The sequence below is a fragment of the Oncorhynchus nerka genome, linkage group LG7, assembly GCF_034236695.1.
Source record: "Oncorhynchus nerka isolate Pitt River linkage group LG7, Oner_Uvic_2.0, whole genome shotgun sequence".
Lineage (NCBI taxonomy): Eukaryota > Metazoa > Chordata > Actinopteri > Salmoniformes > Salmonidae > Oncorhynchus > Oncorhynchus nerka.
Window position 1 is genome coordinate 78,533,951 of NC_088402.1, and position 23,108 is coordinate 78,557,058.

General features: G+C 44.5%; 1 protein-coding gene across 3 annotated transcripts in view; it reads left to right on the top strand.

Annotated features, from left to right (window-relative positions):
• LOC115132453 (proto-oncogene tyrosine-protein kinase Src) overlaps window positions 1-21,695 on the top strand; it is a 50,303-nt gene extending 28,608 nt beyond the window's left edge. The window contains exons 2-12 of one of the 3 annotated variants that reach the window (XM_029665120.2): window positions 12,151-12,382; window positions 12,702-12,801; window positions 15,954-15,971; window positions 16,397-16,495; window positions 16,902-17,005; window positions 18,021-18,170; window positions 18,301-18,456; window positions 18,727-18,983; window positions 19,094-19,247; window positions 19,385-19,516; window positions 19,799-21,695. In XM_029665120.2, coding sequence (XP_029520980.1) covers window positions 12,160-12,382; window positions 12,702-12,801; window positions 15,954-15,971; window positions 16,397-16,495; window positions 16,902-17,005; window positions 18,021-18,170; window positions 18,301-18,456; window positions 18,727-18,983; window positions 19,094-19,247; window positions 19,385-19,516; window positions 19,799-20,007 — 1,602 coding nt within the window. In that variant the 5' untranslated portion in view covers window positions 12,151-12,159 and the 3' untranslated portion in view covers window positions 20,008-21,695. Of the gene's footprint in view, window positions 1-12,150; window positions 12,383-12,701; window positions 12,802-15,953; window positions 15,972-16,396; window positions 16,716-16,901; window positions 17,006-18,020; window positions 18,171-18,300; window positions 18,457-18,726; window positions 18,984-19,093; window positions 19,248-19,384; window positions 19,517-19,798 lie in introns of those variants that run through there. The other 2 variants (XM_029665121.2, XM_029665122.2) reach the window with 2 other exon arrangements.
• The last annotated feature ends 1,413 nt before the right edge of the window (window positions 21,696-23,108 follow it).

Sequence of the window (23,108 nt, forward strand, 5' to 3'; positions counted from 1 at the left end):
TGGAGCAGGTTTTTATCAAGGATTTCTCTGTACTTTTCATCTTTGCATCGATCCTTAGTAGTCTCCCAGTCCCTGCCATTGAAAAACCATGCTTCACCGTAGGGATGGTGCCAGGTTTCCTCCAGACGTGATGCTTGGCATTCAGGCCAAAGAGTTGAGACTTGGTTTCATCAGACCACAGAATCTTGTTTCTCATAGTCTGAGAGCCTTTAGGTGCCTTTTGGCAAACTCCAAGTGGGCTGTCATTTGCCTTTTTACTGAGGAGTGGCTTCCGCCTGGCCACTCTATCATAAAGGCCTGGTTGGTGGAGTGCTGCAGAGATGGAAGTTTATCCCAGCTCCACAGAGGAGCTCTGTCAGACCATTGGGTTCTCGGTCACCTCCCTGACCAAGGCCCTTCTCCCCTGATTGCTCAGTTTGGCTGGACGTTCAGCTGTGGAAAGAGTCTTGGTGGTTCCAAACTTCTTCCATTTAAGAATGATGGAGGCCACTGTGTTCTTGAGGACCTTCAATGCTGCAGAAATGTTTTGGTACCCTTCCCCAGATCTGTGCCTCAACACAATCCTGTCTCTGACAATTCCTTCGACCTCATTGCTTGGTTTTTGCTCTGACATGCACTGTCAACTGTGGGACCTGATATAGACAGGTGTGTGTCTTTCCAGATCATCATGTCCAGTCAATTAAAATATCTCAAGGATGATCAATGGAAACGGGATGCACCTCAGCTCACTTTTGGGTCTCATAGCAAAATGTACTTATGTAATTAAGGTATTTCTGTTCTTTATGTTTAATACATTTGCAAAAAAAATAAACAAATCTGTTTTTACTTTGTCATTATGGGGTACTGTGTGTAGATTGAGTTTTTTATTTATTTAATCCATTTTAGAATAAGACTGAAAAGTAACAAAATGTAGAAAAAGTCCAGGGGTCTGAATCCGGTCCTTTAAAATTTATTGTAACCAATGTTGTTCAGTTACATCTAGTCCTGACTCCACAGATGGAACTTCATCACGGTATATCCAAATGCAATTACGGAATTGATGTTGATAATCTGGGGAGAACAAGCGGCTGGATTAGGGCTGCAATTGGTGGGCAGTGACGCAGGGAGGGCCAAGGCCAAAGCCTCCCACTTTTCCTGCTTTCCCTGGAGTAATTACATAGAGAGCATTAAGATGAAGGAATACTTCTAAGGCCTGATTTGAGGGCTGGGTCTGAAAACATCATATCCTTGTTTCCTCTGTCCTTGTTTTCAATTCCTCTCAAAGTGCTTTGGACGAGGTCAATGGTTCCTCCCTCGGACCTCATCCAATTAACTTTGAGCATGCAATGGAGGAAACAAGGACTTGAGAAAGCAAGGATTTTATGGTTAGTAAACTTTTCTGACACAGCCCCACTGGGGTATTCTACTATGCTAGCTAGATTTACTTAGGATTCTATAAAGCTAGCCACTTTCGTGTCAACTGTTATCCCGAGTTGAGTTGAACTCAGAGGAGTTAGTTCACCGAAGTTAGCTTGCTATCTCGTGTCATAGTACACCCCTCAGGTTTAATGCGGCCTAGTCTTTGTTCACTTGATGCCCTCCCCCTACGTTTACGTCATTTAGCAGATGCTCTTATCAAGAGCGACTTACAGGCAAAATTAGGGTTAAGTGCCTTGCTCAAGGGCACATCGGCAAATTGTTCACCTGGTCTGCTCGGGGATTCAAACCAGAAACGTTCTGGTTACTGGCCCAACACTCTTAACCACTAGTCTACCTGCTCCCCCTCACTCTTCTTCTCTAGAAGTTGATGTGTACCTTCCGCCTAAATAAGAACATTGAGCAATGCCAAGGCTTTTGACTCTGTCAATCACCATATTCTTATCGGCAGACTCAGTAGCCTCGGTTTTTCGGATGACTGCCTTGCCTGGTTCACCAATTACTAGACAGAGTTAGATAGAGTTAGACAGAGTTCAGTGTGTCAAATCGGAGGGCATGCTGTCCGGTCCTCTGGCAGTCTCTATGGGGGTGCCACAGGGTTCAATTCTCGGGCCGACTCTTTTCTCTGTATATATCAATGATGTTGCTCTTGCTGCGGGCGATTCCCTGATCCACCTCTACGCAGACGACACCATTCTATATACTTTCGGCCCGTCATTGGACACTGTGCTATCTAACCTCCAAACGAGCTTCAATGCCATACAACACTCCTTCCGTGGCCTCCAACTGCTCTTAAACGCTAGTAAAACCAAATGCATGCTTTTCAACCGATCGCTGCCTGCACCCGCATGCCCGACTAGCATCACCACACTGGATGGTTCCGACCTTGAATATGTGGACACCTATAAGTACCTAGGTGTCTGGCTAGACTGCAAACTCTCCTTCCAGACCCATATCAAACATCTCCAATCAAAAATCAAATCAAGAGTCGGCTTTCTATTCCGCAACAAAGCCTCCTTCACTCACGCTGCCAAGCTTACCCTAGTAAAACTGACTATCCTACCGATCCTCGACTTCGGCGACGTCATCTACAAAATTGCTTCCAACACTCTACTCAGCAAACTGGATGCAGTTTATCACCGTGCCATCCGTTTTGTCACTAAAGCACCTTATACTACCCACCACTGCGACTTGTATGCTCTAGTCGGCTGGCCCTCGCTACATATTCGTCGCCAGACCCACTGGCTCCAGGTCATCTACAAGGCCATGCTAGGTAAAGCTCCGCCTTATCTCAGTTCACTGGTCACGATGGCAACACCCACCCGTAGCACGCGCTCCAGCAGGTGTATCTCACTGATCATCCCTAAAGCCAACACCTCATTCGGCCGCCTTTCGTTCCAGTACTCTGCTGCCTGTGACTGGAACGAATTGCAAAAATCGCTGAAGTTGGAGACATTTATCTCCCTCACCAACTTCAAACATCTGCTATCTGAGCAGCTAACCGATCGCTGCAGCTGTACATAATCTATTGGTAAACAGCCCACCCATTTTCACCTACCTCATCCCCACAGTTTTTATTTATTTACTTTTCTGCTCTTTTGCACACCAATATCTCTACCTGTACATGATCATCTGATCATTTATCACTCCAGTGTTAATATGCAATATTGTAATTATTCACCTACCTCCTCATGCCTTTTGCACACATTGTATATAGACTCCCCCTTTTTTTCTACTGTGTTATTGACTTGTTAATTGTTTACTCCATGTGTAACTCTGTGTTGTCTGTTCACACTGCTATGCTTTATCTTGGCCAGGTCGCAGTTGCAAATGAGAACTTGTTCTCAACTAGCCTACCTGGTAAAATAAAAAATAAATAAAACCTAACCCTCCTAACCTCAGTTTTTGATGTCTTTCTCTGAATTTGATTCTTTAGCATGCCTGTTGAGTATACCTGTGGCTCAGACTTGTCTCCAGCTGATAACGATGGTAGTAGCCTGGGATGCAGGTCACATATTCTGTAACAGGACAGAGTCATTCTGTATGTTGATTTGTTGTCTAGAACCTGTGTGGTTAGATGTACTATAAGTTGCACGCTAAGAGAAGGAAGAAGCACATCTAGAGTACATGTTTGTGTTTCCTGGCCTGATCCTAAAAGCCTCAGTACAGACTGAAGAGATGTCCAGGGCTCCGATGCATACAGCATATTAAAACAATGTTTGATGTCTGACTCATGCAAATGCAATATAAATGTGATGGCTATCTCGCCAACCTGTTGTTCTGTCACAGGTGTGATGGGAGGACTCTACTATGGTAGGAAGGCTAGTGGATAGGATGGGGCTTTAATGTCAAACCTCACCACTGATGTCAGACTGACTGTCACAGCAAGGCCACAATGACAGCTCTTTTTTGTGTGTGTGTGTGTGTGTGTGGGGGGGGGGCTCTCTTTGAAGTTCTGTCTCTATTTTCCCACAGGTGATTCTCCTTTCACTGGAATGAGAGTGCAATACTATGTAAATATTGGCTTAGACATTCTCACTTACTGTCAACAGCCTATCATCATTTTAGTTGGTTACAGGGGTTCAATCTTAGCCTGAACAAATAGAATCAAGTCTGTATGTTGTTTTATTACTTTCATAATATAAGAATATGTCATATGCTATTTTCTCCAAAGCGACTTACAAATGTGCATACAAATTCATTTGGGTGGCCCCAGCGAGAATCAAACCCACAACCCTGGTGTTACACAGGACCACTATTCATGAGTAAATGAAGACTGCTTGATGATCAAAAAGGGGATTCAGGTTTATTTTACAGAAACATTAACTGAATTCATCAGGGGAATGTTATTGAATTAATAGGAAATGTTCAGACAAAGAAGTGATTTTAATGCACTGTCTTAAATAGATGAATGACACAATAGCCTTTTTAATTGTCTGTTTCACTTTCTTTTTCAGAGATTAACTTTGATATCCTTTCAGAAGAAACATAAAAATGAGAGTGGAAAAAAAAATGGAATATACAAAAGACAACCTGGCAGCTAAATTAAAAGATGATTCCCCCGTTCAGCCAAAGCCCATGAGACTTGAAGGATTTTGTATCCGTTGCTGGTTTCTTGTGCATAATTAAGCAAATCCATCATCCCCCCCATGCCTTGTTGCCAGAGGGATTTTGCTGGGTTTATTTCTGCCTTGTAGTGGGTGGAGCAGGTGCTGAGTGCTTAGTTACCTCAGGCTTATTAGACCCAATGAGGCACAGACTAGACCTCACTGGTTTATCACACAAAAAGGCAGAATCTGGGTGGTATAGTTCTCCCTCTCTCGCCCTTTGTTGTTTCTCTCTGTCTGTCTCGCTGCCTCTCTCTCTCTAGCTGTGTCTATCTCACGCGCACGCTCTCTCTGTGTGTTTCTGCCTCTCGCTCTGTCTCTCTCTCTCGCTCTCTCTCCCTTTTTTTCCCCTTTTCCCGCCTAAACATGGTGGTCGCTTCATGACTTTAATTATCCATTTCCATATTTCCCGGTGGCTGTCATCCGTGGAGAGGCGGTGTGTGAAGAGAAGATTTTGATCGACCTCGTTCCGTAGCAAGCACAGTGTCTTGCGCATTAGCACAGTGCAGCCTGATTCAAACCATACAGTAGGGCTGACCCAGCACAGTGCAGCCTGATTCAAACCATACAGTAGGGCCGAGCCAGCACAGTGCAGCCTGATTCAAACCATACAGTAGGGCCGAGCCAGCACAGTGCAGCCTGATTCAAACCATACAGTAGGGCCGAGCCAGCACAGTGCAGCCTGATTCAAACCATACAGTAGGGCCGACCCAGCACAGTGCAGCCTGATTCAAACCATACAGTAGGGCCGACCCAGCACAGTGTGGTTCGGGTAGGATGTATATGATGTGAATCAATATACAATACTGTGAACCATCAGATCCTCCTCTCCACCCTCTCCGAGTTGGGCATCTCCGGCGCGGCCCACGCTTGGATTGCGTCCTACCTGACAGGTCGCTCCTACCAGGTGGCGTGGCGAGAATCCGTCTCCTCACCACGTGCTCTCACCACTGGTGTCCCCCAGGGCTCTGTTCTAGGCCCTCTCCTATTCTCGCTATACACCAAGTCACTTGGCTCTGTCATAACCTCACATGGTCTCTCCTATCATTGCTATGCAGACGACACACAATTAATCTTCTCCTTTCCCCCTTCTGATGACCAGGTGGCGAATCGCATCTCTGCATGTCTGGCAGACATATCAGTGTGGATGACGGATCACCACCTCAAGCTGAACCTCGGCAAGACGGAGCTGCTCTTCCTCCCGGGAAGGACTGCCCGTTCCATGATCTCGCCATCACGGTTGACAACTCCACTGTGTCCTCCTCCCAGAGCGCTAAGAACCTTGGCGTGATCCTGGACAACACCCTGTCGTTCTCAACTAACATCAAGGCGGTGGCCCGTTCCTGTAGGTTCATGCTCTACAACATCCGCAGAGTACGACCCTGCCTCACACAGGAAGCGGCGCAGGTCCTAATCCAGGCACTTGTCATCTCCCGTCGGGATTACTGCAACTCGCTGTTGGCTGGGCTCCCTGCCTGTGCCATTAAACCCCTACAACTCATCCAGAACGCCGCAGCCCGTCTGGTGTTCAACCTTCCCAAGTTCTCTCACGTCACCCCGCTCCTCCGCTCTCTCCACTGGCTTCCAGTTGAAGCTCGCATCCGCTACAAGACCATGGTGCTTGCCTACGGAGCTGTGAGGGGAACGGCACCTCAGTACCTCCAGGCTCTGATCAGGCCCTACACCCAAACAAGGGCACTGCGTTCATCCACCTCTGGCCTGCTCGCCTCCCTACCACTGAGGAAGTACAGTTCCCGCTCAGCCCAGTCAAAACTGTTCGCTGCTCTGGCCCCCCAATGGTGGAACAAACTCCCTCACGACGCCAGGACAGCGGAGTCAATCACCACCTTCCCGAGACACCTGAAACCCCACCTCTTTAAGGAATACCTAGGATAGGATAAAGTAATCCTTCCCCCCTTAAAAGATTTAGATGCACTATTGTAAAGTGGCTGCTCCACTGGATGTCATAAGGTGAATGCACCAATTTGTAAGTCGCTCTGGATAAGAGCGTCTGCTAAATGACTTAAATGTAAATGTAATCAGGCATATTGTGTTTGATTGCAGGGTTTGCTGTGAGTGTGAGCTGACAATAGACTTGTTTGTTTGACCAGTAGTGTAATCGAGGATGGGTGGAATGTCCCAGAGCCAAGACTTAGACTTTACTCAGCTGTCTGAGACATGGGTAGATTTGGTCAGATCTGACAAACAAGCTTTGTTGGAGTTTTGTTTTGGAGTATTGTGATAGAACACCACTGGCTAGATATTAATGGGATGAAATTCTGTTTTATTTTACGGGAAAATAGGGAGAAAAAAATGTAATCACATGGTATTTTAAGCAGCTATTCATATTGGTATAGTCTAAAGCTGATTTTAGTATTGAGAAATAACATGGTTTCAGAATATTCTCAAGCTGTAATGTATATTTAAGCAATAAGGCACGAGGAGGTGTGGTGATGGCCAATATGCCATGGCTAAGGGCTGTTCTTATGCACAATGCAACGCTAGTGCCTGGATACAGCCCTTAGCCGTGGTATATTGGTCATATACCACAAACCTTTGAGGTGTCTAAATGCTATTATAAACTGGTTACCAACTTAATTAGAACAGTAAAAATATATGTTTTGTCATACCTGTGGTATACGGTCTGATATACCACAGCTGTCAGACAATCAGGACGCAAACCACCCAGTTTGTAATGCTGAATAAATACCTGCGACATATCGTTCAAATAACAACTCCATCATAAAAGTGCCAGTTGTGTGAAATATGGAGGGTTTATTTGATGGAGTGAGATGGGAGAGGAAATGTGTCATTAACCGTGCAACCATTCTAGTGGATGAGACACACAAAAGACACAAAGACCATCTTGCTGTGCCACCCGTCCTCTTTGTGTCTGCCTGAGTGTGCTCTCTAACCTGACCAGACTGTTAGCTACTTTACAGTAGAACTATCCTGTTGTACAGACATACCCTTGGGGGACATATCGACCGTCTCTCTATCCTCTTTGACCCCTCTCTCTACCCACCAGCCCCCCTTCCCTCTCAACAACTAGCCCCCGCCCACACCCTGACGCCGGCTGGACTAGAAATGTAATGAGCCCCGCTGGTTCAGCTTTTCTCCCTCATGAAAAGTGTCTGTGTGGGTGTTTGTGTGTGAGAAAGACGGAGGACGGCAAGCTAGATGGGCTGCTGCTGTAGTGTACATCTGATCCATAGGAATCTCCTCAGCTGTTTGATAAGCAGCAAGAGGCTGGGGGCCTCCGTCTCCAATCTCCGGGGGCCTCCATCTCCAATCTCCTGGCTGCCTGCCAGGTGTGTGTGTATCCTCCAACAGACGTGAAGCATGAATGAATCTCACAAATTGAGAGATGGGTGCTATTCTTTGTGTGCCATACATTTTTCCAGCATGTCTTCAGTACATTGCAACTCTCTGAGAAGCTGTCTCAGCCTTGCTGTCTTACGCTTCAAACACACCAACAGCATCATTGCATTTTGGTACTCCAGAATTACATTAATTTCCATTGAAATGCTGCATTTGCCTTGCAGCATTGCATTGCAGAGGCAGTGCGTTCTGTATGGTGCATACGTTGGATTTATCGAACGTATGCGTCAAAATGTATGTGTAGACTGCTTGACCGAAATGGTAGCAGAAAGTGAATGTTGAACTTTTGTTGCGTACATATGATGATGCTTCGTACTATTTTGCACATTGATGCTATCGGTGTGTTCGAAGCGTTAGCCTAGCCTTGCTGTCTCTGTCTCAGCCTTTCTGTCTCTGTCTCAGCCTTTCTGTCTCTGTCTCAGCCTTTCTGTCTCTGTCTCAGCCTTGCTGTCTCTGTCTCATCCTTGCTGTCTCTGTCTCAGCCTTGCGTTCTTGCTTTAGCTTAGCAGGCTTCCAGTAAGACATATGTCAGTCTGTTGAATGAGACCAGTACCACACTAACTGACTGACTCCATAGTTAGATCCACAAAATTGAAAGTAGCTGTAGTAGGGCTGGCACAATAACCGTGTAACCGGCGGTTACAGATGAAGGCCGTCTAAAAATAAAAACTGTGTGGCACGAACAGCTGGCTGGAGACCGGGGGGGGGGGCTGGGCATTAATGCGGTTAAGTCCGTTTCTGCTGTAAAAAAAAGGAAGGTTATTACGGTGACCCCCGCGGTCATTTGGCTGACCAATAACCTTCATTTCAAATTCCATGACTCACAGCCCTTCGCTGTAGTCTCATTAGTATGAATAGTACTAGTAATGAATATCACTAGGAGTGGCAGGTAGCCTAGTGGTTAGAGCTTTTGGCCAGGTTGCAAGATCGAATCCCCAAGCTGACAAGGTAAAAATCTGTCGTTTGGCCCCTGAACAAGGCAGTTAACCCACCGTTCCTAGGCCGTCATTGTAAATGAATTTGTTCTTAACTGACTTGCCTAGTTAAATAAAGGCCCTGGTAACAGGGCTCATTAGCCCACCTACTGCTACCATAACCATAGAGATGTCTGTTCTAGGTCAAAGAAATAGCTGACCCCCCCAGACAAGCAAAAGCAACACAAAAAACGCTACCAGTAATTACCTTATTACTAGTCAACATGACACTTTCTAGTTTAGGTGACTACTGCTAGGACTTTGAAAAAAACATCCCTGGCCCTGCCTCTCCTCTCCAAATTAATATCTATCTGTAGCAAAACCCTACTGCTAGGCCTATATCCATCCATGACAGTATTGGAGGGTTGGGTCCCTAAATGATCCTGGTGTAATGATTTCGTGCACTAAACTGTGATTAGAGAAGACTGAAATGCTTCATGTGTTTATAACTGGAGTCTCTAAGAATACAGGCAGGATGCTGAGGAGGAGTAGAGAGCAAGAGTCTTCAAGTGATCTTAGCACCTTACTTTGGGAAACTTCTGTATTTTGGCAATGACTATCTACTTCCCCAGAGTTAGATGAATTAGTGGATAACATATTTATGTCTCTGCGTGGAGTTTGAAGGAAGTTGCAAGCAGATACCCAGGGACTTCCAGTCATTGCACTAACGCTAGTTAGCATTAGCTTGAGAAGCTGCCTCTAACTTCCTTCATACTGGATACAGAGACATAAATATGGTATCTACGAGTTCATCTGACTGGGTATTTTTCCGAAATCCTGATGTATCCCTTTAATTGTGTGTTAAATAGTGTAAACACTCCTCAGTTGTCATTGGTATACTCTTGTCGTTGAGAACATCTACTTTATTAATCCAGGTTATTCTCATTGAGAACATCTTTATCTCAAGAGAACTGTTTTGTGTACAGCTGCTACAGTACATATGCGCACTGATTCAGCAACGTGTAAATATTTATGCTCAATTGAACTCTTGCCTTTTATGTTTATGAGCCCATATGTAGCCGCATGGCCAGATGGACTTAGTCACCTCGGGCAACATGATCACATCATTCCTCTGGAGCAAATAAGCTCGAGCGATGACACGGCACCAGGTCACACTATTCACTGGGTGGTAGGAGGGTGTGAATAAGGGGTTAGGTTGGGTATCGTACTGTACAACCAGCCCTTTGATCTGACTGGGAGGGAGTCTATTGATCCTGACTCATTAATAAGCTATCGAGGACTGCACCCTGTACCATCGACTAGTGTTGTAGTGCCATTGCAAAACCACGATGGCGGAGAACAATGTGTGCTCTGCCACTGAATACTGAAGGCCACACAGTGGCACAACGCTATGATGACAGCCATGATGGCCTACACAGCCATGTCCATATATACAGTGCCTTGGGAAAGTATTCAGACCCCTTGACTTTTTCCACGTTTTGTTAGGTTACAGCCTTATTCTAAAATGGATTAAATAAAAATCCTCAGAAATCTACATAATGAAAAGAAATACCCCATAATGACAAGAATTTTTTTTATACCTTATTCAGACCCTTTGCTATGAGACTCGAAATTCATCTCAGGTGCATCCTGCTTTTATTGATCATCCTTGAGATGTTTCTACAACTTGGAGTCCACCTGTGGTAAATTCAATTGATTGGACATAATTTGGAAAAGCGCACACACATGTCTATATAAGGTCCCACAGTTGACATTACATGTCAGAGCAAAAGCCAAGCAATGAGGTCGAAGGAATTGTCCATAGAGCTCAGAGATGGGATTGTGTCGAGGCACAGATCTGGGGTTTGTCAAAAGGCACCTACAGACTCTGACCATTCTCTGGTCTGATGAAAACAATTCTCAACTCTTTGGCCCGAATGCCAAGCCTCATGTCTGGAGGAAACCTGGCACCGTCCCTACAGTGAACCATGGTGGTAGCAGCATCATGCTGTGTGGGCGGGAACGATTTTATCAATTTTAGAATAAGGCTGTAACCTAACAAAATGTGGAAAAAGTCTAGGGGTCTGAATACTTCCTGAAGGCACTGTACTTTAGTAGCTGAGTTTTTGCTCACCTAGCATGCTCTTGACCATTGTCATATCTGTAACACCATGTCATGCATTTCATTTTCAATCATATCTCTTGGGGGGGAAGAAACATCTCTGTTTGCTGTGGATGGTGTGGGACAGGTGATTGGTGTGGGACAGGTGATTGGTGTGGGACAGGTGGATGGTGTGGGACAGGTGGATGGTGTGGGACAGGTGGATGGTGTGGGACAGGTGGATGGTGTGGGACAGGTGGATGGTGTGGGACAGGTGGATGGTGTGGGACAGGTGGATGGTGTGGGACAGGTGGATGGTGTGGGACAGGTATATGGGGGTGGGACAGGTATGGGAAGGGGACAGGTATATGGAGGATGGGAAGGGGACAGGTAGGTGGAGGATGGGGTGGGACAGGTATATGCAGGATGGGACATGTGTGTGGAGGATGGGGGTGGGACAGGTAAATGGAGGATTGGGGTGGGACAGGTGGTTTGGAGGATGGGACAGGTATAAGGAGGATGGGGGTGGGACAGGAGGGTGGAGCATGGGAGTGGGACAGGAGGGTGGAGGATGGGGTGGGACAGGTATATGGAGGATGGGACATGAGGATGGGGGTGGGACAGGTAAATGGAGGATTGGGGTGGGACAGGTGGATGGGGGTGGGACAGGTTGATTGGAGGATGGGGGTGGGACAGGTGGATGGGGGTGGGACAGGTTGATTGGAGGATGGGGGTGGGACAGGAGGGTGGAGGATGGGAGTGGGACAGGTATAAGGAGGATGGGGTGGGACAGGAGGGTGGAGGATGGGGGTGGGACAGGAGGGTGGAGGATGGGAGTGGGACAGGAGGGTGGAGGATGGGAGTGGGACAGGAGGGTGGAGGATGGGAGTGGGGCAGGGTCTCAGCCATGGATTCCTATGTGGTAGCTAAGGAGTGGCAGCTACAAGCCCATCCTTAGGGAAGCTTAGGTTTAGCATGTATTATTACTGCACATGATACTGTATTGCTCTGGTTAGAACATAGCAACTGTATGACTTCACATGTACTTCAGTTTCCACTCTTGGCCCTGCCCTCGGCTAAGCTGCCTAGGAGGGGAGGCATAGTGTGAGAGGGTAGTTTGCAAAAAATACTGTAGCTATTCTAAGCCTAGCGAACTGTGTTCTATTTCAATAGACACTTTTAGTATATATTTTTTTATTGAATTGCAGAAGCTCATTCGTTTGTCTTATAGGTCTAGGCCATGGGGGGAACCAAAAGCAAGCCCAAAGACGTCAGCTCGGGAGGAGGGGCTGGTAGCCTCAACTTCAGCCCTGCCCAGCACACCCTCACATCCAATCGGAACCCTGCAGTGGACGGGACACGCCAGCCCACTCAGCCCCTGACCAATACCCCGGAGCTGGCCCTGTTTGGGGGTGCAGAGTCCACCAGTAGCGTCACGTCTCCTAACAGAGGGACACTTGCAGGTAAGACACTAGGGCCCAGATACCCCACTAATAACCTAGTATGGCATAGAAATACATTATTATTAACATAGAAATACATTATTAATGTCATTAAAGGAATGATTATTATATAAAACGTCTCAAGCTCCATTGGATGCCATATATTTGATGCTACTGACTAGTATATGCAAATCTTATTTAGTACAATTTGAAACACAGTTTACTCGGGGATATCTGAATTGTACATATGGTGTATTTTTAAACATGGTATTGCTATATCACTTAATATTTCATGACCCTCTCTCTTGAGATAAGTGTCTGTCTGCTCTCTCCCCCACAGGAGGAGTGACGACGTTCGTGGCGCTGTATGACTACGAGTCTCGCACTGCCTCTGATCTGTCTTTCAGGAAGGGCGAGCGGCTACAGATAGTTAACAACACGTGAGGCAACACAACACACACACTGGGATGAGGATAATGTCACACCTACATGGATAGACGCATATCAAATTGTATTTTTTACATGCGCTGAATACAACAGGTGTAGCCCTTTCCGTAAGATGCTTACATACAAGCCCTTAACCAACAATGGAGTTTAAGAAATAGAGTTAAGCCAGTGTTTGGAGGATATATTGGAACCGTGCCAATATATACTCTAAACACTAGCTTCAAGGGCATTATCACTTTTATACAACAGTTTACCAACATATTCAAATAATGATTGACATATTTTCATTAAAAGTGATAATTTATTCATACTATTTCATCCTTCCACAAGATATAGTCCCGACACATCTAGGGTTGCTACCCCAGCCGGCTGGTTGTTCTTCCTTCCATCCGTTCGGTTGACAGATACCTTAAGTCTTTTTGTTCTGTATCTGGACGCGACCCAGTTGTTTGTTCTAAATGTTCTATTGCCATACTGGCTGGCAACGTTCTTATCCCTTGCTTGCTAGCTAGCCAACTACGGCTAACTCACAGTCACGTCAAACAGTGCAGCCAGAATAACAACAGTATTTGCATTTGTTTAAGCTGTTTTCTAGTGACATATATTTGGAGACATCCATAACAATGAGCTAATGAGGCGTGATTTCACCTGGCATAGAAAATGTGCTCTCTTGTCAGGACATTGTTGTTGAGAGGAGCTAGCCAACAATACAGCAAACTGATGCTGGAAAGACTGCAAACTTACTGCACTTCAAAAGGCTGCCTGCATGTCTGTCTCATCACGTTCATTACTATGCGACAGCTGAAGATCAAATTTGAATATTGAAACAATGTTGCAAATGTTGTAGAGACGGACAGCAAGGTTTATACAAGTCTCCTCTGTTGAAAACGAAATGTTACCGGAGTGCCAAGTCTAGGACAAAAAGGCTTCTCAGCAGTTTTTACCCCCAAGCCATAAGAATCCTGAACAGGTAATCAAATGGCTACCCGGACTATTTGCATTGTGTGCCACCCCCCAACCCTCCAACCACTCTTTTTACGCTGCTGCTACTCTCTGTTAATCATATATGCATCGTCACTTTAACTATACATTAATGTACATACTACCTCAATTGGGCCGACCAACCAGTGCCCTGCACATTGGCTAACCGGGCTATCTGCATTGTGTCCCACCACCCGCCAACCCCTCTTTTACGCTACTGCTATTCTCTGTTCATCATATATGCATAGTCACTTTAACCAGATCTACATGTACATACTACCTCAATCAGCCTGACTAACCGGTGTCTGTATGTAGCCTCGCTACTTTTATAGCCTCGCTACTGTGTATAGCCTGTCTTTTTACTGTTGTTTTATTTCTTTACCTACCTATTGTTCACCTAATACCTTTTTTGCACTATTGGTTAGAGCCTGTAAGTAAGCATTTCACTGTAAGGTGCACGTGACGAATAAACTTTGATTTGATTTAGTATAAAAGAAATGTGAGATAATGTCTAGATGCTTTTTATAGTGGAGATCAAGTTTATAAATTGCCTGGCTGGGCTGATGAGACTGTGGATTGCGCAGTCAGATGGAACAGAGTAAATAGGCATTTTAACGTAATTTTAACGTCATAGATTTAGCAGGTGGTAACTTGTGGAATAGACACCGGCTGGAATGCCCTTTTAACCAATCAACATTCAGGATTCGATCCACCCATTGTATACACACACTGTACTCTGCATGACTGCTCTCTCACTGCGCTCGCTGGCTGTTCTGCCCCCAAACCGCGTGTCAGTCCCCCCTCTGTACAGCCCGTAACCATAGGAACAGACTCCCTTCATAAGGATCTGTTTTGTGTGAGCTGACAGGGTTTTGTTGTAGATGTACTTTTTTCTCATTCACAAAAGCACAGCTGTATGTCTCACTGGTGCTTCTACTTGGAGGCTGATATTTATTTTGTTGCAACTAGCCCCTTTTTTGTTGTTGTACCTTAGTTGAATGCACTGATTGCTTGATAAGAGTTTCTGCTTAATAACTCAAATGTACTTGTTCAAATGATAAAAATGACTGTTCATTCATTCTGATAATGTAACCCAATCATAGGGAGTCAGTCTGTGATGCGTCTCTGATCAATAGAAGTGCAGTGGACCATATTATTCTAGTGAGGCCCCAATACTGCAGCTATAACAAGTGTTGACCTAAAAGGCCTGAGCTGAGGACAATGTAATGATAGTTTGTTGTTGTTATTATAATAATAATAATATTCACCACTGAAGCTGATGCATCTTTACTCTTAGTGTTTACATTTTTATATTATTTGTCATTTAGCAGACGCTCTTATCTATAGCGACTTACAGTAGTGAGCGCGTGCATTGTAATTCTTTTTCGTACTGGTCCCCCGTGGGAATCGAACAACCTTGGCGTTGCAAGCAACATGCTCTAGCAACTGAGCCACACAGGACCTACAGTGTTACCCAGGTCAAACACATAAAACTAGTGAACCCCCCCGAGATGATAAAAACATAGATAATGTTTCATTATTATTTCTTATTTATGACCCAAACCCATTGTCTTAGTTTTCGGTAGCTTAGGGGCGGCAGGTAGCCTAGCGGTTAAGAGCCAGTAACTGAAAGGTCGCTGGTTCGAAATTGGTTGACGTGCCCTTGAGCAAGGCACTTAACGCTAATTGCTCCTTAAAGTCACTCTGGACAAGAGCGTCTGCTAAATGACTAATATGTCAATGTAAAATGTTATGATTTCTACACTTGATATGGATCATTAGGCTTTCTTGAAATTGATATTAGGTCTACACCACATTTTTGTGCTTCAAATCACCTCTTCTGTTCTCTGTTTTTTAAATATCACTGCTTTTAATCTCTTCTGTCTATAAAATCAAAGAAAACCCTGCTTTGATGTGAAAGCTTTAGACCAACTTCTGGTTTAATGGTGAGCTAGGCCTATATCTTCCGTTGTAGTGTTGGGATGAGGGTGTGGTGGATAACTACTGTTGTAATGATTCTTCTGTTCTGTTCACTGTATCTCTACAAATCGACTTTGCTAACACGCTTTCTGTCTCTTTTTTTAAACCCAACCCACCCCCTTCGCATCTCCTCTCTATCTCCCCAAACTATTTCTCCATCGCATACCTTCATAATTGTATTTAGGAGAAAGTTGAACAGCAGGTTAGTGATTCTTCTGTTGTCTTTGTGTGTCCTTCATGTAAATGTACTGTGGGTGTGTGTCCCGTTGTGAATGTACTGTGTGTGTTTGTGTCTCAGTGTGTTCATGTCACTAACGCATCATAGTAGCTGGTTCACATGATGATAACTTCACTGCATTTGGTTAATTGTGTCGCAGTGCACTTTGGTGTTTGAATCCCTTGTGGATCCATTCCATTAGTATTCCTAGTAGTTGTAGGGCTGATTTCCTAGGACCAGTCCTGGAAACCGCCCTGTAATCTATGGATATTGTAAATAATCTCCTCCTGTTGTTGAGTCTACTCATGAGGAATGTGTGTTCGTTTTTCTTTAGAGTCACTCCAAGTGAAGTAGAATCCCTCTGTGTAAAGTAGAACGTCAGTGATATTCTGTTATCCTTGTCTCCACAGAGAAGGGGACTGGTGGCTGGCTCGATCTCTGACTACGGGAGAAAGCGGTTACATCCCCAGCAATTATGTGGCTCCCTCCGACTCCATCCAGGCAGAAGAGTAAATCACTCCCTCTCTCTCTCTCTCTTATCTATTTATCCTTCCGGCCTTTTCTTCTCTCTCTATGTATTTAATTGAAAATGGAATGCACCTTGAAGGCATACATACTGTACAAGCTGACGTGCATAGACACACATTACAATAACACAAACAAACTGTGTAATGATTCCATTTCTTACCTTTATCCTACCAGTCATCTCAGATTGCCTATGGCTTCCAGGTAAGGGGCAGTAATCAGAATGCAATACTTATTTGATTGGGGCATGCACAGAAGGAGTTTACAAGTCACTTATTTTCAGAAACCAGCACGGGCGGTTCTCTCTCCCTCTCTCTCACAAAGACACACCTTTTCCCCTCCTCTCAACCTGGTCCCTGTGTCTCGTGCTCTCTCCCCTCTCTTCCCTAGGTGGTATTTTGGGAAGATCACACGTCGCGATTCGGAGCGGCTCTTGTTGGGTCTGGAGAACAGGAAAGGAACGTTCTTGGTGAGAGAGAGCGAGACCACCAAAGGTGAGTGTCTAAGGCTAGCATCTCCAGTGGAAACACATCACAATGCGTCTCTACTGACAATTAAGACCACACTGGAATGCCGGCCCATTGGCATTGTCCTTTTTCTTGGGATGAAGCGGTGTAGCTGTGTAAACATGTTCTTTTGAAGTAGCTGTTTGCAGCTTTTTTTATCAATAAAAAACTGATTTGTAAGATAAGAATAGAGATTGGGGAAGCACATCTTAATTTAAAATTGACAAATGAAAAAACAGTGCACTGTCTGATAAGACATTGTTCCTCACTGTTCTAGTTCTTGTGCCTTGCTGTGCTGTTTGCTAGATGAATGCTGTTTTAGACAGTGAAGCATTAGGGCAACTGGGGAAAGGTTAGATGTGATGCCTCTGATACTGCACTGCCATGGTAATATTACACACTCCATGGTCTGTGTGCGTGCGTGGCCAAGCTCAACGTAGAGAGGGAGGGTAAAAAGGGGAACGGGGGGGATACCCTGCTGGTAGCTGAGTGGGAGCAGTGGGGAGGCCTCGGTGACTGAATGGGACAGAAGTAGGTCATTGTAGACCCAGGGGCGTGTTCAGCAGGGAAAAACGGAGGGGAACAAGGGTTCAGATAGAAATATGTTATGTAGAACAAACATGCCTCGCGATAACATGTAGAATAAGGAATCATGTTGGCTCTGTTCGAGAACCACAAGCCCTACCGCCTAGTTCAAACAGAGAGGGAAGGAGGGGAGAATTCCCAGGCTTTGAGTTCAATCATCAGGCTGGCTCACTGGGCTGGTGCTGCCCTCTGGTGAGAGACTGGCTACTGCTTAGTTTTTGTGGGACTTGTCACAAGGGAAAGGAACTTATCAACACAAAAGGACCCATTCAACTACTCTTCCTTTGGAACTCAGGAAGACTAGAAGTCGCCTAAGGCATCAGCTAATGGAATGAAAAATAAAGGAGGAAGCAATATTTCCACTCCAAGGTTATCTTGCTTTCTTTACTGATTTCCTCTCTTATGTTCCCCTCCCCAGGTGCCTACTGTCTGTCAGTCTTGGACTATGACAACACTAAAGGGCTGAACGTGAAACATTACAAGATCAGGAAGCTGGACAGTGGAGGGTTCTACATCACCTCACGCACTCAGTTTAACAACCTACAGAAGCTTGTTGCACACTACCACAGTGAGTCATTCTTTCTAAATTAAAATAGAAAATGGAAACTCTACTGCTGTACATGTGTGAAGAACAACTAACAGTAACACTACCAGAAGATTATATTGAAGCTCACCATGTTTCCTTCCCTTCCTCTCAGAGCATGCAGACGGACTGTGCCACTGTCTGACAGAGGTGTGTCCCGTACTGAAGCCTCAGACCCAGGGCCTAGCACGCGATGCCTGGGAGATCCCCAGGGACTCCCTCCGCCTCGACCTCAAACTGGGACAGGGATGCTTCGGAGAGGTCTGGATGGGTAAGACAGTCTCTCTCCACTATCACTACTGTCTTTGGGATTTAATCAGCTACTGTAGGAATCAGTGTGATTCTCCTGATCTTCAGCCGACTCCCGAAACTGATCTGACAAAGCAGGGGGTATTGCCATGTTGAGGACCTCAAATGTCTATAGAGTGCATTTATCATTGCATCAAAACATTTTCCTTTGCAGTTGGCATTATTTTAAAAAACATGATCTGATGACAATTGGAACTTCAATGACATAACTGTGTAACCTTTGTCTGTGAAGGCACGTGGAATGGTACGACGCGGGTAGCAATCAAGACCCTGAAGACGGGTACCATGTCCCCCGAGGCCTTCCTCCAGGAGGCTCAGGTCATGAAGAAGCTGAGACATGAGAAGCTTGTCCAGCTCTATGCTGTGGTGTCTGAAGAACCCATCTATATTGTTACTGAGTACATGGGACAAGGGAGCTTATTGGACTTCCTGAAGGGAGACATGGGCAAGATGCTCCGCCTTCCTCAGCTGGTAGACATGGCCTCACAGGTAAGAGAGTTTAGATATGGAAAATACTGTCTAGTCAAATTATGTACCCCTTCTCTCTCACACACACACAGACACACTGTCAATCAAAGCTAAACCTGTCTCCTCTTCAGATTGCCTCAGGGATGGCGTACGTAGAGAGGATGAACTACGTCCACAGAGACCTCAGGGCTGCCAACATCCTAGTGGGAGACAACATGGTGTGTAAAGTGGCTGATTTCGGCCTGGCCCGCCTCATAGAAGACAACGAGTACACCGCCAGGCAGGGTAAGACCACTAGAGGGCGTGGATTACCATCTCTCACCTCACTCTTAATCTTTCAGTTTCCAGACAAATTGAAATGCTGTCCTCAAATATTACTGAGATGTCTCTAGTTTAATGTGTGTCTCTCTTTCTTGTTGCAGGAGCAAAGTTCCCCATCAAGTGGACAGCCCCTGAAGCTGCGCTGTATGGCCGCTTCACTATCAAGTCTGACGTCTGGTCGTTCGGGGTCTTGCTGACCGAGCTGGCCACTAAAGGCAGAGTACCATATCCAGGTAGCTACCATGACTCTTCTATAATGTCACTTAGTTAACAGATCCCATATTTAATTGAATTGCTTATCCCTCTCAGAGCACATTCCTTGACTTCTTGCCAAAGACGCACAGTGCTGGCAAGCAAGACTTCCGATGTGATGACACTGTTATCCTTTGAAACCATGAAGGTTGACTGAGTATCTTTGGGATAATCATTCTGTGCCTGCGAGTGGTCCCTGTATATTGATGTTTGTGTTCTCTCTCCCTCCACCCTCTCTCTCTGTCTCCAACTCCCTCGCCCAGGCATGGTGAATCGGGAGGTGTTGGACCAGGTGGAGCGTGGTTACAGGATGCCCTGTCCAGCTGAGTGCCCTGAGTCCCTCCACGACCTCATGTTGACCTGCTGGAGGAAGGACGCCGAGGAGCGGCCCACCTTTGAGTACCTGCAGGGCTTCCTGGAAGACTACTTCACCTCCACTGAGCCCCAGTACCAGCCTGGAGAGAACCTGTAGGGCTGTAGCAGGGCTCAGGGTGGAAGAGAGGAACAGTGCTCTGGATACAACCACACTAACCTCTGAAGCTCTGACCTCTGTTGTGCACCTGGAACTGAACTACCAATGGCCACACACACACTCATTACTACCATTAGCATTATTCATTGTGATGATATCATGATTTAGTTATCTTATTGATATCCTTCTGATTTGAACAGGACAGTAGGAATCTACTGGTTAATTTTGAGTTGTGTTCATGCCTGTCAGTTACTGTATGCTCCTATTGACGTTGTGCGGTAACTCCAAACGCATCATCAGACATTTGACACGAGTAGCCACCTACTGTATGCACCACTTCAATGTATCTCTTTATAGCTACACCTTTGGAGGGCTAAATAATCGACTGACTTCTCATATTCCAATTGGTTCCTTTCTATAATGAGGATGTTTGAGGATGTTTTCTTGTTGTGGTATGCTGGGCACTGTCTTCCAATCTATACCCACAGTCTGCTTGAGAAGTAACTCTGAGGGGTACTTTTTTCAGGATATCACTTACTGTATGTTGTGTTTTTGATTAATTTAGTTATCAAACCTGAATAACTGGAATATTTGACATTATTATCAGGTCACAGGCATTTCAGGTGAATATTTCTCCTCTACATTGTAGCCATTCTTGACTAAGCATTTATGGTACTACTGACAGTTTGAGAAGTTGGCCGAGGTGGGCGGCACTTCGACTTCGCAGAGACTTTCTAGACATGGAACACCTCTTCAGGCACTCCTAAAGAAGAGGAGATGGGAATGATTTGTTTGTTTATTTGCATTCTCTATTTACAACTTTTCTAGAAAAAGACAAACGGCTACTGATGAACACAGTCTCCTCTCAGGACTGGGACCATGAATCCTGCTGCAATGTTTTTGTGCCAATGATCAAAACAACTATTTTCTACTCTCTTCTATTGTTTAAAGTGTATTTTTATTACTCTTGATTAACTTTGTATATCTACGAAGTTCAATAAGCGTTTTCCTGTAATTATATATTTCAATGATAATCGACTTATTTGTGAATCATGCTCAAACACTTGTGTACTGCATACCTAATAATACCATCCATTTTCCATCCAATATATAAGGAATGCATTTTAAGTCTTTGGTTGTTCAAACATTCAGATTAAAACCCAGTCAATGTTCTGCAATGGTTTTCAGTTATTTTCAGTAAAGGAGTAACTATAAGACCTTTCACAATATATTCTTTGAAAAGTGTTATCAGTGCAGCTGCTGGTCATTTTGGAGGTAATTAATGTGGTTTTGTTTTCATTGAATGATGGAGAGATGATTCTGAAGATATGAGGACTGAGCTTTCCAGTGGCTTGGGAAGCTGAATTGGCATTTTGAATATCCACGGTCATTGGGAAATTGTACATAAATATCCTCATTGCTAATATTTTTGTATATATCCTGTTGGTAATTTATTAATTTTTAAAGATACTTTTGGTTTGTCTTGTCTATTTTCAGCATCATTCTACCACTGGCCATCATGTCTATGGTACATCTTTTGGTGAAGAAAGTGGTGTATTTTCTTTATATGATTACATCCTTATTTGTTCCACTTTTATCTTTATACGTTGTGTTCATATTGTGTCCATCTATCTGTAAATCTAAGCTCTGCAATCACAAAAATAAACAATGACTCGTATTAAAAACAATCTCTTCATCTGGTCAGAATAAGAGAAGACCTTTTTATATAACCTATAAAGGTGTCTCTGGTTATATTTTTTGCTATCAAAAACTGAATCATACAGTTGGGGCCAAATATATTGGCACCCTTGCACTCTTCTTAACTTATTCCCTATTTCTTCCTAAATAAGTTTAAATTAAAAAGATTGGTCTTCACAACTTGTTATTGGATTTCCAACATTGCAGAACCCATTTCATTTTTGCAAACTTTTTTAAACAATTTTAATTTCGAAAATAAAGAAAAATGGTATTGACAAAATTGTCACCCAGCTCGTACTTGGTTGCACAGCCATTGCCAACAAAGGCTTCTTGTTGTTTGCTTTATCTATCTACTGGCAATTTGGCCCACTCTTCAGCAGCAAACTGCTCTAATTCTTTAATGTTTGATGGGTGCCCTCCACCAACTGATGATTTCAGCTTTTGCAGTATGTTATGGATGCGATTCAGATTTGGACTCTTGACTAACCACTCCAGGGCAGTCCAGCGTTTCTTCTTGGTGCTTTTTATCTGTGTTTGTTGTGGTTGTCATACTGGATGACCCACATCCCACAACATTTATCAGAGAGACAGTTTTTCGAACATTGCACTCCAAAACACCTTGATTTCATGATGTCTTGCACACTTTCAAGTCCCCCAGTACACAATCCCACAGTATGATTAAACCTTCCCATAAAATTGATATTAGGGAGTTTTTTTCTTTGAATGCTTAACTTGGTCATTGGTAAATATAGAAAGACCCCACTGCTGAAAGAGACCAAAGAAAGCCCTATTGAACAAAAATCCACCTAAAAGAGCCTAAATCCTGGGGGAAATGTTCTGTGGACCAATGAAACAAAATCGGAGCTCTTTGGCACTAGAGATTATCAGGTGTTTTTTTTTTGTTCCACGTTCAACCCATAGTCCAAAAACTGGGTCTCCATTGAATGTTCTGGGTCTTCCCAGCAGGGCAACAACCCCAAACACCCACATCACAAAGCCTCCAGGAATGGTTAAGAAGGGATGCTGAACTGTTCTGGAGTGGCCAGCGAAGAAGAGTCCAGATCTGAAACATCAAAAACCTATGGCAAAATCTGAAAACATTTGTTGAGGGCACCCCTCAAATATTGAAGAATTACAGCAGTTTGCTGCTGAAAAGTGGGCCAAATTGCCAGTTGAAAGGTGCAGCAAGCTCATTGGTGGCTACAAGAAGTGTTTGTCTGCAGTTATATTGGCCAAAGGCTGTGCAACCAAGTACTAGCTATGGGTGACAATTTAGTCGATGCCATTTGTCTTTATTCAATTAAATTGTAAACTTAAGTTTACAAAAATATAATTGGTTCTGCAATGTTGAGTTAGTGGTTAAATATTTTATTTTTTTAAAATTGAGAAGAAATTGGGAATTA